The sequence below is a fragment of the Anomaloglossus baeobatrachus genome, chromosome 4 (genome assembly GCF_048569485.1).
Source record: "Anomaloglossus baeobatrachus isolate aAnoBae1 chromosome 4, aAnoBae1.hap1, whole genome shotgun sequence".
In the NCBI taxonomy this organism is placed as follows: Eukaryota; Metazoa; Chordata; class Amphibia; order Anura; family Aromobatidae; genus Anomaloglossus; species Anomaloglossus baeobatrachus.
Genome location: NC_134356.1, coordinates 102062491 through 102082094, shown reverse-complemented (window position 1 = coordinate 102082094; position 19604 = coordinate 102062491). Strand labels below are relative to the sequence as shown.

The 19604-nt window shown below is 50.4% G+C and overlaps 1 protein-coding gene across 1 annotated transcript in view; it reads right to left on the bottom strand.

The window, feature by feature from the left end:
* The window catches only part of CTNNA1 (catenin alpha 1), a 148078-nt gene that overhangs the window by 9729 nt on the left and 118745 nt on the right, over positions 1 to 19604 (bottom strand). Inside the window, exons 15-17 of the mRNA XM_075344494.1 lie at positions 19012 to 19193; positions 17150 to 17255; positions 16337 to 16471 (exon numbers count right to left, since the gene is read on the bottom strand). Of these exons, the coding sequence (XP_075200609.1) occupies positions 16337 to 16471; positions 17150 to 17255; positions 19012 to 19193 (423 nt within the window). The remainder of the gene's footprint in view (positions 1 to 16336; positions 16472 to 17149; positions 17256 to 19011; positions 19194 to 19604) is intronic.

The following is a 19604-nucleotide window of genomic DNA, read 5'->3' as shown; positions in this document are numbered from 1 at the left end:
AATTTACGCTTGGGATACAGGAAATGGAACTTCTCCTGCTGTGCAGCTGCCTCCTCTGCAGAAGGGGCTGGGGGAGAAATATCCAACAGTCTATTAATGGCCGATATAAGGTCATTAACCATGGCGTCACCATCAGGGGCATCCAGATTGAGAGGGGCCTCAGGATTAGAATCCTGATCACCGTCCTCAGTCTCATCACAGAGAGACTCTTCTCGCTGAGACCCTGAGCAGTGTGATGACGTCGAGGGTCTTTCCCAGCGAGCTCGCTTAGGCTGCCTGGGACTGTCATCTGAGTCAGAGACTTCGGCTTGTGATGCTTGAGACCCCCTTGAAGTACGGATTAGTTCCAACTGAGGGGGACCGGAGAGCATAGACACAGCAGTGTCCATGGTCTGAGGAACTGGCCTGGCCTGCAAGGTCTCCAGGATTTTTGTCATAGTCACAGACATTTTATCAGCAAACACTGCAAAGTCTGTCCCCGTCACCGGGGCAGGGTTCACAGGCGTCTCTGCCTGGGCTACCACCACAATAGGCTCTGGCTGACGAAGTGCCACTGGGACTGAACATTGCACACAATGTGAATCCTTGGAGCCTGCCGGTAGATCAGCCCCACATGCAGTACAAACAGTGTACACAGCCCGTGCCTTGGCAGCCTTGCGTTTTGCGGATGACATGTTGCTGCCTCCTCAGAGCAGTACAGGGTGTCCAGCCAAGAAGCGACCTTACAGTGCACTATATAAATATATATATATATATGGTACCCAGAAAAAAGTACACTAATATATCACTGAGGCACTAGTGGGGCCAGCACTACTGTGCAGCTTACCGCCCGCTTAGGAGCGGTGTGTGGTCGCCAGAAATCCCTCTAGTCTGGGTCTCCCAGAGCCTGCTGCCTTTCCCCAGCCAGATCGCATGTGTAATGGCTGCCGGCGTCCTTGTGGAGAGGGGGGGCGGGCCCTGGGCGTACACCGACGAAGAGCGGGAAGTCTGCTTCCCCCTGTGCCTAGTGAGAGGGCTGGAGCATGTATATAAAGCTCCAGCCCTCGGCGCTGCCAATTGAGCAGCGTCTCTCCCCTACCCTGATTGACAGGGTGGGGGCGGGAACGAAGCGGCGCTAGGCCGCAGAAGCCGGGGGCTAAAGCTAGAAGCGCCGCCGCCGTAAAAGCGCGGTCGGCGCCAAGTCCCCGGCGCACCACAAGTCGCAGCTGCGCCGCCGCTCCAGGAGCGGTCGGCGCAGTAGTTCCCAACATATAACGTCACTCAGCAAAGCTGCAGTGACCTAACCCCAGCGTACAGCGCTACTGTCCCCGGCGCACTATAACGCTCAGCAAGCCTTGCGAGTGTCCGTGCCTGCCGGGGACACAGAGTACCTGAAAGTTGCAGGGCCTTGTCCCTGAACGGCACTCCCGCTCCAAATCTAGCAGGTTCTCTGGGTCTGTGGATGGAGCCCGGCCCCAGGGCTTGGGGGCCGGCAAGATCCCACTTCCACAGAGCCCTCCAGGGGATGTGGAAGGAAAACAGCATGTGGGCTCCAGCCTCTGTACCAGCAATAGGTACCTCAACCTTACAAGCACCAACCGCGGGTGAGAAGGGAGCATGCTGGGGGCCCCATATGGGCCCTCTTTTCTTCCATCCGATAGAGCCAGCAGCTACTGCTGACTACAAACAGTGGAGCTATGCGTGGATGTCTGACCTCCTTCGCACAAAGCAGAAAACTGGTGAGCCAGTGATCCCACTGGGGGTGTATAGCCAGAAGGGGAGGGGCCTTACACTTTTTAGTGTAATTGCTTTGTGTGGCCTCCGGAGGCAGTGCTATACACCCAATCGTCTGGGTCTCCCAATAGAGCGCCGAAGAAAGGAATATCTTCCACGTCCTGTGGTAGATCTTGGCGGAGGATGGTTTCCTAGCCTGTCTCATGGTGGCAACCACCTCATGAGATAAACCTGAGGCCCCTAGGATCCAGGACTCAATGGCCACACAGTCAGGTTCAGGGCCGCAGAATTCAGATGGAAAAACGGCCCTTGAGACAGCAAGTCTGGACGGTCTGGTAGCGCCCACGGTTGGCCTACCGTGAGGTGCCACAGATCCGGGTACCAAGACCTCCTTGGCCAGTCTGGAGCGACGACAATGGCGCGGCGGCAGTCGGACCTGATCTTTCGGAGCACTCTGGGCAACAGTGCCAGAGGTGGAAACACATAAGGTAGCCGGAACTGTGACCAATCTTGAACTAAGGCGTCTGCCGCCCAAGCTCGGTGATCGTGAGATCGTGCCATGAAAACCGGGACCTTGTTGTTGTGTCGTGACGCCATCAGGTCGACGTCCGGCATCCCCCAGCGGCGACAGATCTCCTGAAACACGTCCGGGTGAAGGGACCATTCCCCTGCGTCCATGCCCTGGCGACTGAGAAAATCTGCTTCCCAGTTTTCCACGCCTGGGATGTGAACTGCGGATATGGTGGATGCTGTGTCTTCCACCCACGACAGAATCCGCCTTACTTCCTGGAAGGCTTGCCGACTGCGTGTTCCCCCTTGGTGGTTGATGTACGCCACCGCCGTGGAATTGTCCGACTGAATTCGGATCTGCTTGCCTTCCAGCCACTGTTGGAAGGCTTGCAGGGCAAGATAGACTGCTCTGATTTCCAGAACATTGATCTGAAGGGTGGACTCTTTCCGAGTCCACGTACCCTGAGCCCTGTGGTGAAGAAGAAGGGAATTTTGTTACTTACCGTAAATTCCTTTTCTTCTAGCTCTTATTGGGAGACCCAGACGATTGGGGTATAGCTACTGCCCTCCGGAGGCCACACAAAGCACTACACTAAAAAGTGCAAGGCCCCTCCCCTTCTGGCTATACCCCCCCGTGGTATCACGGGTTCTCCAGTTTTAGTGCCAAAGCAAGAAGGAGGAAGCCAATAACTGGTTTAAACAAATTAACTCCGAGAAACATCGGAGAACTGAAAAAACCGTTCAACATGAACAACATGTGTACCCGCAAACAACAAAAAAATCCCGAAGGACAACAGGGCGGGTGCTGGGTCTCCCAATAAGAGCTAGAAGAAAAGGAATTTACGGTAAGTAACAAAATTCCCTTCTTCTTCAGCGCTCTATTGGGAGACCCAGACGATTGGGACGTCCAAAAGCTGTCCCTGGGTGGGTAAAGAAATACCTCATGTTAGAGCTGCAAAAAAACAGCCCTCCCCTACGGGGATGTCACTGCCGCCTGCAGGACTCTTCTACCTAAGCTGGCATCCGCCGAAGCATAGGTATGCACCTGATAATGCTTGGTGAAAGTGTGCAGACTGGACCAGGTTGCTGCCTGGCACACCTGTTGAGCCGAAGCCTGGTGACGTAATGCCCAGGACGCACCCACGGCTCTGGTTGAGTGGGCTTTTAGCCCTGAAGGAACCGGAAGCCCCGCAGAGCGGTAGGCCTCTAGAATTGGTTCTTTGATCCATCGAGCCAGAGAGGCTTTAGAAGCCTGCAATCCCTTGCGCGGACCAGCGACAAGGACAAAAAGTGCATCGGAACGGCGTATGGGCGCCGTTCGGGAGATGTAGATTCTGAGTGCTCTCACCAGATCTAGCAAACGTAAGTCCTTTTCATACCGGTGAACCGGATGAGGGTAAAAGGAAGGCAAGGATATATCCTGATTAAGATGAAACGAGGATACGACCTTAGGGAGAAACTCCGGAATGGGGCGCAGCACTACCTTGTCCTGGTGGAACACCAGGAAAGGAGCCTTGGATGACAAAGCTGCCAGCTCAGACACTCGCCGAAGCGATGTGATCGCGACAAGAAACGCCACTTTCTGTGACAGTCGAGAAAAGGAAACGTCCTTTAGAGGCTCGAAGGGCGGCTTTTGCAGAGCAACAAGTACTCTGTTCAGATCCCATGGATCTAACGGCCGCTTGTACGGGGGCACAATATGACAGACCCCCTGTAGGAACGTGCGCACCTTAGGAAGACGTGCTAGACGCTTCTGAAAAAACACAGACAGTGCCGAGACTTGCCCTTTAAGGGAACTGAGCGACAAGCCCTTTTCCAACCCCGATTGCAGGAAGGAAAGAAAGGTGGGCAATGCAAATGGCCAAGGGGATACTCTCTGTGCAGAGCACCAAGATAAGAAAATCTTCCACGTCCTGTGGTAGATCTTAGCAGACGTTGACTTCCTAGCCTGTCTCATTGTGGCTACGACTCCTTGAGATAATCCTGCAGACGCTAGGATCCAGGACTCAATGGCCACACAGTCAGGTTCAGGGCCGCAGAATTCTGATGGAAAAACGGCCCTTGGGACAGTAAGTCTGGTCGGTCTGGCAGTGACCACGGTCGACCGACCGTGAGATGCCACAGATCCGGATACCACGATCTCCTCGGCCAGTCTGGGGCGACGAGTATGACGCGGCTGCAATCGGATCTGATCTTGCGTAACACTCTGGGCAAGAGTGCCAGAGGTGGGAAGACGTATGGGAGCCGGAACTGCGACCAATCTTGAACTAATGCGTCTGCCGCCAGAGCTCTTTGATCGCGCGACCTCGCCATGAATGCCGGGACCTTGTTGTTGTGCCGGGACGCCATTAGGTCGACGTCCGGCACTCCCCATCGGCGACAGATTTCCTGAAACACGTCCGGGTGAAGGGACCATTCCCCTGCGTCCATGCCCTGGCGACTGAGGAAGTCTGCTTCCCAGTTTTCTACGCCGGGGATGTGAACTGCGGATATGGTGGAGGCCGTGGCTTCCACCCACATCAGAATCCGCCGGACTTCCTGGAAGGCTTGCCGACTGCGTGTCCCCCCTTGGTGGTTGATGTATGCCACCGCTGTGGAGTTGTCCGACTGAATTCGGATCTGCCTTCCTTCCAGCCACTGCTGGAAGGCTAGTAGGGCAAGATACACTGCTCTGATTTCCAGAACATTGATCTGAAGGGTGGACTCCTGCGGAGTCCACGTCCCCTGAGCCCTGTGGTGGAGAAACACTGCTCCCCACCCTGACAGACTCGCATCTGTCGTGACCACTGCCCAGGATGGGGGCAGGAAGGATCTTCCCTGAGACAATGAGGTGGGAAGGAGCCACCATTGTAGAGAGTCCTTGGCCGTCTGGGAAAGAGAGACTTTCCTGTCCAGGGACGTTGACTTCCCGTCCCATTGGCGGAGAATGTCCCATTGAAGTGGGCGCAGATGAAACTGCGCAAAGGGAACTGCTTCCATGGCTGCCACCATCTTCCCGAGGAAGTGCATGAGGCGCCGTAAGGGGTGCGACTGGCCCTGAAGGAGGGATTGCACCCCTGTCTGTAGTGACCGCTGCTTGTTCAGCGGAAGCTTCACTCTCGCTGCTCGAGTATGGAACTCCATGCCAAGATACGTTAGTGACTGTGTCGGAGACAGATTCGACTTTGGAAAGTTGATGATCCATCCAAACGTCTGTAGAGTCTCCAGTGTAGCATGTAGACTGAGTTGGCATGCCTCTTGAGAGGGTGCCTTGACAAGTAGATCGTCTAGGTAAGGGATCACCGAGTGTCCCTGAGAGTGCAAGACTGCTACCACAGCCGCCATGACCTTGGTGAAAACCCGTGGGGCTGTCGCCAGACCGAATAGCAGAGCTACGAACTGAAGATGTTCGTTTCCTATCACAAAACGTAGAAAACGTTGATGTTCTGTAGCAATTGGCACGTGGAGATAAGCATCTTTGATGTCTATTGAGGCAAGGAAGTCTCCTTGAGACATTGAGGCCACGACAGAGCGGAGGGTTTCCATCCGGAACCGCCTGGCGTGCACATGTTTGTTGAGCAGCTTTAGATCCAGAACAGGACGGAACGAGCCGTCCTTTTTTGGAACCACAAAGAGATTGGAGTAAAACCCTCGCCCTTGTTCCTGATGCGGTACAGGAACCACTACTCCTTCCGCTCTTAGGGAGTCCACCGCCTGCAGCAGGGCATCTGCTCGGTCTGGATGTGGGGAGGTTCTGAAGAACCGAGCTGGAGGACGAGAACTGAACTCGATTCTGTACCCGCGCGACAAAATGTCTGTCACCCACCGGTCTTTGACCTGTGACATCCAAATGTCGGAAAAGCGGGAGAGCCTGCCCCCGACCGGAGATGCGGAGGGGGGGAGCTGGAAGTCATGAGGTGGCCGCTTTGGAAGCGGTTCCTCCATTTGCTTTCTTGGGGCGCGCGTGAGCCCGCCAGGAATCTGAGCTTCTTTGCGTCCTCTGAGTCCCTTTGGACGAGGAGAATTGTGTCTTGCCCGAACCTCGAAAGGACTGAAACCTCTGCTGCCACTTTTTCTGCTGAGGTTTGCTTGTTCTGGGCTGGGGTAAAGAAGAGTCTTTACCCTTGGACTGTTTAATGATGTCAGCCAATGGTTCGCCAAACAGTCTATCTCTAGATAAAGGCAGGCTGGTTAAACATTTTTTGGAACCAGCATCTGCTTTCCAGTCCTTTAACCACAAGGCTCTGCGCAAAACTACCGAATTGGCGGACGCCATTGAGGTGCGGCTGGTAGATTCTAGGACCGCATTGATAGCGTAAGACGCGAACGCGGACATCTGCGAGGTAAGGGACGCCACTTGCGGCACCGCTGGATGTAAGATAGCATCCACTTTTGCTAAACCAGCTGAAATAGCTTGGAGTGCCCATACGGCTGCGAATGCTGGAGCAAACGACGCGCCGATAGCTTCATAGACAGATTTTAACCAAAGGTCCATCTGTCTGTCATTGGCATCCTTAAGTGAAGCGCCATCCTCCACTGCAACTATGGATCTAGCTGCAAGTTTGGAAATCGGGGGGTCAACTTTTGGACACTGGGTCCAGCGCTTGACCACATCAGGGGGAAAAGGAAAACGTGTATCCTTAGAACGTTTAGAGAAACGCCTTTCTGGATGAGCGTCGTGTTTCTGGATTGACTCTCTGAAGTCAGAGTGATCCAAGAAAGCACTTAATTTACGCTTGGGATAGAGGAAACGAAACTTCTCCTGCTCTGCAGCTGCCTCCTCTGCTGAAGGGGCTGGGGGAGAAATATCTAACAGTCTATTGATGGCTGAGATAAGATCGTTTACCATGGCGTCCCCATCCGGGGTATCCAGATTGAGAGGGGTTCCAGGATAAGACTCCTGATCACTCTCATCAGACGCATCACAGGGAGACTGATTGCGCTGAGACCCTGAGCAGTGTGATGACGTTGAGGGTCTTTCCCAGCGAGCTCGCTTAGGGTGGCTGGGGCTATCATCTGAGTCATAATACTCAGCCTGTGAAGCCGGGGACCCCCTTGCAGTCTGGATTAAATCCAACTGAGGGGGATTAGAGGACAGAGACCTCGCCGTGTCCATAGACTGAGCCCCAGGCATGGATTGCAAAGTTTCAAGGATTTTTGCCATAGTCACAGACATACTACCCGCAAAAACTGCAAAGTCTGTCCCTGACACCGGGGCAGGACTTACAGGCGTCTCAGCCTGGGTCACTATCTCTCCTGACTCCGGCTGGCGAAGCAGCACCGGGTCTGAGCATTGCACACAATGGGGGTCCTTGGAGCCTGCTGGTAGAGCAGCCCCACATGCAGCACACGCAGTGTACACAGCCCTAGCCTTGGCAGCCTTGCGTTTTGCGGATGACATGTTGCTGCCTCCTCAGAGTGATCTGGGTATACAGCCAGGAAGCGACCTCACAGTGCAAGCAATAAGGAAATATATATATATATGTCCAGTGACACAGTACACTAATACACACTGAGGCACTAGAGGGGCCAGCTGAAAAGCCGCTTACCGCCCGCTTAAGAGCGGGTGTGTGATCTCCAAAGCCCCCTAGTCCAGGTCTCCCAGAGCCTTGCGTCCTTCCTCCAGCCAGACATGCATGTAATGGCTGCCGGCGTCCTGAGAGAGGAGGGGGGGCGGGCCCTGGGCGTTCCTGGCTAAGAGCGGGAAGCCTGCTTCCCTCTGTGCCTAGTGAGAGGGCTGGAGCATGTAAATCAGGCTCCAGCCCTCGTCGCTGCCGTGAAACAGCGTCTCTCCCCTACCCTGATTGACAGGGTGGGGGCGGGAACGAATCGGAGCTGCCGGCGTCCTAGGCCGCAAAAGCCGGGGACTAGATTTATAAACGCCACCGCCGTAAAAGCGCGGTCGGCGTGTCCCCGGCGAACTAAAAGTCACAGCAGCGCCGCCGGTCCAGCGGGGGTCGGCGCTGCGTTCCCACACACAGAAAAAAGTCCCCCAGTTAAACTGTAGGAACACTAGCTCTAGCGTTACGGTCCCTGGCGCACTACAACACCCAGCCAGCCCGGAGTGTGTCTGTGCCTGCCGGGGACACAGAGTACCTGTATGATGCAGGGCCATGTCCCTGATGGTACTCCTGCTCGGCATCCACCAGGTTCTATGGGTCTGTGGATGGAGCCCGGCGTCAGAGCTTTGAGGCCGGCAGGATCCCACTTCCACAGAGCCCTACAAGGGGATGTGGAAGGAAAACAGCATGTGGGGCTCCAGCCTCTGTACCAGCAATAGGTACCTCAACCTTACAACACCATCAACGGGTGAGAAGGGAGCATGCTGGGGGCCCTATATGGGCCCTCTTTTCTTCCATCCGAAATAGTCAGCAGCTACTGCTGACTAAAATCTGTGGAGCTATGCGTGGATGTCTGACCTCCTTCGCACAAAGCTTGAAAACTGGAGTACCCGTGATACCACGGGGGGGTATAGCCAGAAGGGGAGGGGCCTTGCACTTTTTAGTGTAGTGCTTTGTGTGGCCTCCGGAGGGCAGTAGCTATACCCCAATCGTCTGGGTCTCCCAATAGAGCGCTGAAGAAACACTGCTCCCCACCCTGATAGGCTCGCATCTGTCGTGACTACCGCCCAGGATGGGGGTAGGAACGACCTTCCTTTTGACAAAGAGGTGGGAAGAAGCCACCACCGGAGAGAATCCTTGGCTGTCTGAGAGAGGGAAACATCCCTGTCGAGGGACGTCGACTTCCCGTCCCATTGGCGGAGAATGTCCCATTGTAGAGGACGCAGATGAAACTGCGCGAAAGGGACTGCTTCCATTGCTGCCACCATTTTCCCTAGGAAATGCATGAGGCGCCTCAAGGTGTGCGACTGGCCCTGAAGGAGAGATTGCACCCGTCTGCAGCGAGCACTGCTTGACCAGTGGAAGTTTCACTATCGCTGAGAGAGTATGAAACTCCATGCCAAGATATGTTAGTGATTGGGTCAGGGTTAGATTTGACTTTGCAAAGTTGACAATCCACCCGAAACTCTGGAGAGTCTTCAGTGCCACGTTCAAACTGTGTTGGCATGCCTCTTGAGAGGGTGCCTTGATAAGTAGATCGTCCAAATACGGAATCACAGAGTGACCCTGCGAGTGCAGGACTGCTACTACTGCAGCCATGACCTTGGTGAAGACCCGAGGGGCTGTCGCCAGCCCGAAAGGTAGCGCTACGAACTGCAGGTGTTCGCTTCCTATAACGAAGCGTAGAAAACGCTGATGCTCTGGCGCAATCGGCACGTGGAGATAAGCATCCTTGATGTCTATTGATGCTAGGAAATCTCCTTGAGACATTGAGGCGATGACGGAGCGGAGAGATTCCATCCGGAACCTCCTGGTTTTTACGTGTTTGTTGAGCAACTTTAGATCCAGGACGGGACGAAACGACCCGTCCTTCTTTGGCACCACAAACAAATTGGAGTAAAAACCGTGACCTTGTTCCTGAAGAGGAGTCACCACTCCTTCCGCCTTTAGAGCGGCCACCGCCTGCAGCAGAGCATCGGCCCGGTCGGGCGGTGGAGAAGTTCTGAAGAAACGAGTTGGAGGACGAGAGCTGAACTCTATCCTGTACCCGTGAGACAGAATATCTCTCACCCAATGGTCTTTGACCTGTGACAGCCAAATGTCGCCAAAGCGGGAGAGCCTGCCACCGACCGAGGATGCGGAAAGAGGAGACTGAGAGTCATGAGGAAGCCGTCTTGGTGACGGTTCTTCCTGCTGTCTTTTTTGGGCGTGATTGAGTCCGCCAAGAATCTGAGCCTCTCTGATCCTTTTGAGTCCTCTTAGACGAGGAGAATTGGGACCTGCCTGAGCCTCGAAAGGACCGAAAACCAGACTGACCCCTCCCTTGTTGGGGTTTGTTTTGTCTGTGTTGAGGTAAGGATGAATCCTTACCCTTGGAGTGTTTAATGATTTCATCCAAACGCTCACCAAACAATCGGTCACGAGAAAAAGGCAAACTGGTTAAGCACTTCTTGGAAGCAGAATCTGCCTTCCATTCCCTCAACCACAAGGCTCTGCGTAAAACTACGGAGTTGGCTGACGCCACCGCCGTACGGCTCGTAGAGTCTAGGACAGCATTAATCGCGTAAGACGCGAATGCAGACATCTGAGAGGTCAATGGTGCCACCTGCGGAGCAGATGTACGTGTGACAGTGTCGACTTGTGTAAGCCCAGCTGAAATAGCTTGGAGTGCCCATACGGCTGCGAATGCTGGCGCCAACGACGCTCCAATAGCTTCATAGATGGATTTCAACCAGAGCTCCATCTGTCTGTCAGTGGCATCTTTAAGTGCCGCTCCATCTTCCACTGCAACTAAGGATCTAGCCGCAAGCCTGGAGATTGGAGGGTCCACCTTGGGACACTGGGTCCAGCCCTTGACCACGTCAGGGGGAAAAAGGATAGCGTGTATCTTTAAGCCGTTTGGAAAACCGCTTATCGGGATAAGCGTGGCGTTTCTGGATTGCGTCTCTAAAGTCAGAGTGGTCCAGAAAAGAGCTTAATTTACGCTTGGGATATCTGAAATGGAATTTCTCATGCTGTGAAGCTGACTCCTCCTCAGGAGGAGCTGGCGGAGAAATATCCAACATCTTATTGATGGACGCTATAAGATCATTCACTATGGCGTCACCATCCGGTGTATCCAGATTGAGAGCGGTCCCAGGATCAGAATCCTGATCAGTTACATCCGCCTCATCACCCATAGATTCATCCCGCTGGGATCCTGACCAGTGAGACGAAGTTGAGGGCCCCTCATAGCGAGCCCGCTTAGGCTGTCTGGGACTGTCGTCCGAGTCAGAGCCGTCACCCTGGGGTGCATGTGACACCCCCGGAGCCCGGAAGTGTTCCAGCTGAGGGGGACCAGGGAGCAATGATTCAACAGTGTCCGTGGTCTGAGTTACTGGTCTAGACTGCAATGTTTCAAGAATCTTAGACATTGTCATAGACAATCTATCAGCAAAAGCTGCAAACTCCGTTCCTGTCACCTGGACAGCATTCACAGGTGGTACACCCTGGGTCACGTCTATCAGAGGCCCCGGCTGAGCAAGTGCTGCAGGGGCCGAGCACTGCACACAATGTTGAATTGGTCGGTGGTTGACCTCCACCTTGCTATGCACCCCAATTTGGGATGTATTCCATCTGTATAGATTTTGCCGTTTGGTGACTGTTCACATTGGGTCATCAGGCTTTGTCCACAGGCTATATATATACTTCATGCAGCATTTGCTTGGACCTGTCCCGCCCACAGCCATGACTCAGTCATGGGTACGGGACTGCAATAGACCAGGTGAGTGCTGCTGAGAGCAGTTCTGCTATTTATATGTGAGGCCGCATGGCACATTTTATAAAAATATTTTAGTGTAGGACTGCTTCAAATGAGATTTGCCGTGACGTGGCGAAGCAGCTCAAGAAATTGCAATTTTTTGCCAAAAATCTCAAAAAAATTTTTATAATGCAGTTTGGAATATTTGATGCCTTAGTGCACATTGGTGCTGGCTCTTTGTTGTTTCTTTGTTGAATTGGTCGGTGGTTGACCTCCACCTTGCTATGCACCCCAATTTGGGATGTATTCCATCTGTATAGATTTTGGCGTTTGGTGACTGTTCACATTGGGTCATCAGGCTTTGTCCACAGGCTATATATATACTTCATGCAGCATTTGCTTGGACCTGTCCCGCCCACAGCCATGACTCAGTCATGGGTACGGGACTGCAATAGACCAGGTGAGTGCTGCTGAGAGCAGTTCTGCTATTTATATGTGAGGCCGCATGGCACATTTTATAAAAATATTTTAGTGTAGGACTGCTTCAAATGAGATTTGCCGTGACGTGGCGAAGCAGCTCAAGAAATTGCAATTTTTTGCCAAAAATCTCAAAAAAATTTTTATAATGCAGTTTGGAATATTTGATGCCTTAGTGCACATTGGTGCTGGCTCTTTGTTGTTTCTTTGTTGAATTGGTCGGTGGTTGACCTCCACCTTGCTATGCACCCCAATTTGGGATGTATTCCATCTGTATAGATTTTGGCGTTTGGTGACTGTTCACATTGGGTCATCAGGCTTTGTCCACAGGCTATATATATACTTCATGCAGCATTTGCTTGGACCTGTCCCGCCCACAGCCATGACTCAGTCATGGGTACGGGACTGCAATAGACCAGGTGAGTGCTGCTGAGAGCAGTTCTGCTATTTATATGTGAGGCCGCATGGCACATTTTATAAAAATATTTTAGTGTAGGACTGCTTCAAATGAGATTTGCCGTGACGTGGCGAAGCAGCTCAAGAAATTGCAATTTTTTGCCAAAAATCTCAAAAAAATTTTTATAATGCAGTTTGGAATATTTGATGCCTTAGTGCACATTGGTGCTGGCTCTTTGTTGTTTCTTTGTTGAATTGGTCAGTGGTTGACCTCCACCTTGCTATGCACCCCAATTTGGGATGTATTCCATCTGTATAGATTTTGGCGTTTGGTGACTGTTCACATTGGGTCATCAGGCTTTGTCCACAGGCTATATATATACTTCATGCAGCATTTGCTTGGACCTGTCCCGCCCACAGCCATGACTCAGTCATGGGTACGGGACTGCAATAGACCAGGTGAGTGCTGCTGAGAGCAGTTCTGCTATTTATATGTGAGGCCGCATGGCACATTTTATAAAAATATTTTAGTGTAGGACTGCTTCAAATGAGATTTGCCGTGACGTGGCGAAGCAGCTCAAGAAATTGCAATTTTTTGCCAAAAATCTCAAAAAAATTTTTATAATGCAGTTTGGAATATTTGATGCCTTAGTGCACATTGGTGCTGGCTCTTTGTTGTTTCTTTGTTGAATTGGTCGGTGGTTGACCTCCACCTTGCTATGCACCCCAATTTGGGATGTATTCCATCTGTATAGATTTTGGCGTTTGGTGACTGTTCACATTGGGTCATCAGGCTTTGTCCACAGGCTATATATATACTTCATGCAGCATTTGCTTGGACCTGTCCCGCCCACAGCCATGACTCAGTCATGGGTACGGGACTGCAATAGACCAGGTGAGTGCTGCTGAGAGCAGTTCTGCTATTTATATGTGAGGCCGCATGGCACATTTTATAAAAATATTTTAGTGTAGGACTGCTTCAAATGAGATTTGCCGTGACGTGGCGAAGCAGCTCAAGAAATTGCAATTTTTTGCCAAAAATCTCAAAAAAATTTTTATAATGCAGTTTGGAATATTTGATGCCTTAGTGCACATTGGTGCTGGCTCTTTGTTGTTTCATTGTCATAGACAATCTATCAGCAAAAGCTGCAAACTCCGTTCCTGTCACCTGGACAGCATTCACAGGTGGTACACCCTGGGTCACGTCTAGCAGAGGCCCCGGCTGAGCAAGTGCTGCAGGGGCCGAGCACTGCACACAATGGGGGTCAGTGGAACCTGCCGGTAGAGTAGCCCCACATGCGGTACAGGCAGCATATAAAGTCTGTGCCTTGGCACCCTTGCGTCTAACGGACGACATGCTGTTGCCTCCTTGCAATCTAGGAGGGTATATAGCCGAGAATCACCAGCGACCGTACAGTGTAAAGTATTTGCAAACACAAAATACCAAGTACACAACGGCACAAGTGGGGGTGAGCCCTTGAGGGCTGCTTACCGCCCGCTGAAAAGCGGGTATGAGGTCGTAGAATCCCGTGTCTGGGTCTCCCAGGCTCCCCTCTCCAGCTCAGCGTGCAGACAGGAATGGCTGCCGGCGTCCTGTGAAGAGGGGCGGACCGTGGGCGTGCCACAAACAAAGTGCGGGAAACTGCGTCCTACTGTGCCTGGTGTGAGGGCTGGAGTATGTAAAACAGACTCCAGCCCTCAGCGCTGATGCTCTGAACGGCGTCCCGCCCTCCTCCTGACTGGCAGGTGCGGAGGCGGGAACGAGACGAACTAGGCCGCAAAAGCCGGGGACTGTAGTAATAAGCGCGGCCGTGATATATGCACGGCCAGCGCGGAAGTCCCCGGCGCACCACAAGTCCCAGCCGCGCCGCAGTGTGACTGACCCCAGCAGCCGGCGCGACCGTCCGCCCTAAGTCTACCCACTCAGCCAAGCTGTAGTGAGGAAATGGCACAAGCGCAGCAGCGCTGATGTCCCCGGCGCACTAACACACCCAGCCATGCTGCGGTGTGCGCGCGGTATGCACGGGGACACAGAGTACCTTGACGGAGCAGGGTCTGTCCCTGACGATACTCAGCTCCATATCCAGCGGCTTCTCCAGGGGCTGCGGATGGAGCACGGTCTCAGTGCCTGGAGACCGGTAAAGTCCCACTTCACCCGGAACCCTAATGGGGATGGGGAAGGAATCAGCATGTGGGCTCCAGCCTCCGTACCCGCAATGGGTACCTCAACCTTAACAAACACCGCCGACAGAAAGTGGGGTGAGAAGGGAGCATGCTGGGGGCCCTGTATGGGCCCTCTTTTCTTCCATCCGACATAGTCAGCAGCTGCTGCTGACTAAACAGTGGAGCTATGCATGCGTGTCTGACCTCCTTCGCACAAAGCAAAAAACTGAGGAACCCGTGATCCCACGGGGGGGTGTATAGCCAGAAGGGGAGGGGCCTTACACTTTTAAGTGTAGTACTTTGTGCGGCCTCCGGAGGCAGTAGCTATACACCCAATTGTCTGGGTCTCCCAATTAGGAGCGACAAAGAAAAATTGATTTAAGTTGCGATATTTTTGATCCCTGTGACGTGATATTTTTCTGTCGTTTGAGCTGTGTACGAGCTCATTCATTGCTTGGTGAGCTGAGATTTTTAGTAATTCCAGTTTCGGTTACATGCTATGTTTTGATTTCTTTTTGCTGCATTTCTTTGATGATGTGCTTTGACCAAAAAATTGCAATGCCAATGGCATTTACACATCTGCTGGATTTGATGAAGGCTCAGCTCCTCAGTATGCTACATAAACCCGAATCGGGTATTAACAGAACAGCAATTTTTAATCATTTGGTAAAGAAGGTAGCATAGCAAGAGTTTATGGTATATAGCAGTGATGGCGAACCTATGGCACGCGTGCCACCAGGGGCACGCAGAGCCCATTCTGCTGGCACGCGTGCTGTCGCCTGATCCTGCCGCTTTGATCTGCTGGTGCAGTGGCGCTGGCAGATCAAAGCTGTGTTGGAGCAGAGGAGACATTTCTCCTCGCTCTGACACTCCTCCTCCCCCAGGCTGCAGGTGTGTTGCCTAGGAGACGGAGGAGCGTCAGCGAGCGGTGCCGACGTAATGACGTCTTCTGGCTGCGTGGGAACTGAGGACCCAGCGGCGCGCAGCGGGGGAGCGTGTGCAGGAAGGTAAGTTGTGTGTTTTTTTGTTTTTTTTATAACTCGTGTGCGGCTGTGCCAAGGTGGGGTTTGGTGGGGCAAGTGCCAGCATGGGGTGGGGGAGGGGGAACACACATGCCAGTATGGGGGGGGGGGGCGGAGATACGCACATGCCAGCATGGGGTGGGGGAGAAATACACATGCCAGTATGGGTGGGGGGAACGCACATGCCAGCATGGGGGGGGACGCACATGCCAGCATGGGGGGAAACATGCATGGGGGGGGGACACACACATGCCAGCATGGGGGAAGAGGAGAGGGGGGGGAGTTACATGCATGCCAGGATGGGGAAAACATGCATGCCAGGATGGAGGAAACATACATGCCAGGATGGAGGAAACATACATGCCAGGATGGAGGAAACATGCATGCCAGGATGAAGAAACCATGCATGCCAGGATGGAGGAAACATACATGCCACTGTAAAAGGTTCGCCATGACTGGTATGTGGAAATAAAAAAGCAATTGCGATATGTAAAATGCACTTAAATGGCATAAAGACACACACAAAATAAAACCAAAAGCGAACATGAATTGGTTTCACGATTACGTGTGTAATTACATACACTATGTAAAAGGTAATTTACATATAGCCTCCAACTGGATTTCTACACTATTTATTAAGAGATTGGTAGATACAATTAATCACTAGAAGATTCTATGCTTACCAATTTAGTCTTAAAACTTTTGTTAAAAAAAACTGAAGCTATAAAACCGTCAATATGATACCTTGCAGAAAACCCCCACAATAGGCTACTTACGCCAGAGACGACCAATTCCCCTCCAAGATTCTGAACTTCAGCTTTAACTTTGCTGCAAATGTTTAGCTGGTGACAGTATAGAGCGATGCGCTGAAGGTAGGCCAAGAGATCCTGCTTACAAGTGGAATCAGGACACTGGGAAATAAAATGAATGCGAAGGTGAGCACACAGAATACATATTAAACAGACCTACAGTCTATAGTTTTGCACTTCCACTGTCAATTTCCAGTTTCCTGAAAATAAATCTCTATTTCTATGTTCATAAAGTACAAAACTAAACTAACAAAAGGCAGCTTGATTAAATTACATAAACTACAGTTAGTGAATCTTTATGTTCATGCTATTATAATGTAGAAACTTTCTTTAAACATTAAAGGGAATCTGTCAGCAGATTTTTGCTATGTAATCTGAGAGCACCATGGTATAGTGGCTGAGATCTTGCTTCCAGCGATGTGTTGCTGTTTCAATAAAATCATTGTTTTATCAGCAGGAGATTATCACTAGAGGACTAGGTGTCCTTTACTTTCTAGCCAACGCCTTCTGTAACCCTACCTTAAGCCCTGATTAGCAGCTCTTTTTCAATATACAGTGTACACAGAAAGTTGGCAATTAGTGGAGTGAGAGGGATTGAAAAGAGCTTGGAATTCAAAGCACTGCTATATCCAGAGTAGGAAAAAACCTGTTGTATGAAAATGATAGCATGCAGATCAGTAAGTGACATCAATGGAAACAGGGTCTCAGCCCCAATATCATGCTGCTCTCAGATTACATAACAAAAACCTGCTGACATTCCTTTTAATTAAAAATACTTACATGATCAGCTATGGTACGTCCCAGTTTGTCCATACGCGACCCAGCTTCTGCAATCTTTTTTGCTGCACTAATTACATCTGAAGTATTTTTAAGTGGTCCCTTACCCCTGTAAAAAAAACATTAACACATCAATGTCAGTTTCACACAGTGTAAATTCATTCTGATTTGCTTGTTTTTCCCCTTTAGAAAAAAACCAGAACAAAAGGAAAGTTGTTAATAGCAAAATCCTGAAACTGTCTTAAGCTGCGTTCACACTTTGTGGCTATGTTGCTTTATTTTTATTCTGCACCATGACCACATTCTGTGTATGCAGCCCTAGGTTATGTCATGTTTTGTGATATAACATTCAAAAGTGAAAATAGAGTGTTCAAAAATAATCACAAATATATACGCTAGTGGGCATTATCCACATTTGCACAAAAAAAAAAAAAAAAAAACACAAAACAAAACAGAAACAACCCCGTATTAATTAGTCTAATTTTAAAAAAATAGTCATTAATACTTGTGTACCATCATCTGGCGGGCTAGATTTATACACTGCGGGTCCGATACCACCCCAGGCTACATAGAAAGAGGCATAACTTGAAGAATACTTCCACTCTTCCATTCCCCTGCTAGTCGTGATCTGACCCTTATTCACACCACACAGATAAAGCGGTCAAGGCACAGTCAGTCCATCTCAAATGTGTTTGAATTTTCCTAGGCACCTTAAACACGTGTGCTGTGTGGAGAGTGAGTGCACTGGAGGCCGGAGCAGACCACCAGGTAGAACAGGAGCAAGGGGCGTATGTGGTGTTTGTATGTATGCAGGAGGCTGTGTGGGGGTTCATAATGTATATAGTGGCTATGTCGGGGCTCAGAAATGTATATATGAGGCTATATGGGGCTCACACTTTATATAGGATTCTATATGGGGCTCATGCTGTATACAAGAGTCTATGTGGGGGCTCAAAGTATATAGGAGGCTATGTGGGTCTCATTCTGTATACAGAAGGCTATGTGGGTCTCATTCTGTATACAGAAGGCTATGTGGGTCTCATTCTGTATACAGAAGGCTATGTGGGTCTCATTCTGTATACAGAAGGCTATGTGGGTCTCATTCTGTATACAGAAGGCTATGTGGGTCTCATTCTGTATACAGAAGGCTATGTGGGGCTCAATGTATTTTAGAAGCTATGTGAAGGCTCATACTATATTTAGGAGGCTATGTGCGGGCTCACACTTCATATAGGAAGATATGTGGAGGCTCACACTGTATATAGAGGGGCTATGTGGGGGCTCACTTTGTACATAAAGGCTATTTGGAGGCCCACACTGTATATAGAGGAGCTATGTGGGGACTCATATTGTATATAGGGGTCTGTGTGTGGGCTCACATGATATATAGAGAGGCTCTGTGGGGGCTCATACTGTATATAGGGGCTATATGGGGTCTGATACTGTATCTAGGGGATGTGAAAGGACGAATACTGTATTTAGGGAGGCTGTGTGAGGCATCATGAAATCTGTAGATTCCGAAAGGATTTTGGATCGCAATGTAATGCCCAGTGTGAGAACAATGCATTTGATTGTCTTAAGTCATGAGTCTTCCAGCAGGAAAATGACCATAAACATATTTCAATGAGCAGCAATGAGCCGGATCTCAATTGCTGTTGGGAGAAGGCACCCTTTAAATATGAGCGACCAGGAGCAGTTTGCAAAAGAAGAGTGGTCCAAAATGTCGATTGATTTGTGCAAGAAACTTGTTGATAGTTATAGGAAACGACTGAGTGCAGTTATTTATTCCATAGGGTGTTATTATTCTTTAATAGTAAATTTAAACAAATGAACATGGGAATCTTTTCTCTTCTAATATGACTTACCTTGTAAAGTCAGTCATCTCCATCATTATCATACACATCTGCTTGGCCAGAACAATAATGTCATTTCCACTGTCATCCCATTTTGATACTTCAGCATCAAGTTTACTTTTCTCTTCTTGGAAGCTTGCGACCTGTTCAGCAATTTTAGCTTTTTGTTCTTGGGGCAATTGAGCCATAATTGCCTAAAATTAAATTAATTAAATTACAAAATGCTCTTCAGCACAACCTAACACATCTCAACACGACAAAGTCAAAGGGTTGTCTGGTCTAAAATAATAAGTCTGCAGTCACTCTATGAGATTGCAGACTTAATTTAGATTGGACAGAGTCTTTAAAATATAATGCTCCTCTCCCACTCTATAATAGAAAAAAAAGGTGGATACGCTGCAATCGATGTAGTTGGTGCTCAGTGGTAGAAATAAAATCCAATTTAACAAAGTTTACGATGGCACTTTGAGATAAGAATAAACAAGGTTTATTTCACATATAACTGTGCTCTAGGCCTCTCCTACTCTACACCCGCAAAAGGAAGGAAATGCAGACTACATTATATCCCACTGAGCTCATGAAAAACAATTACATTCTCTGTCTAT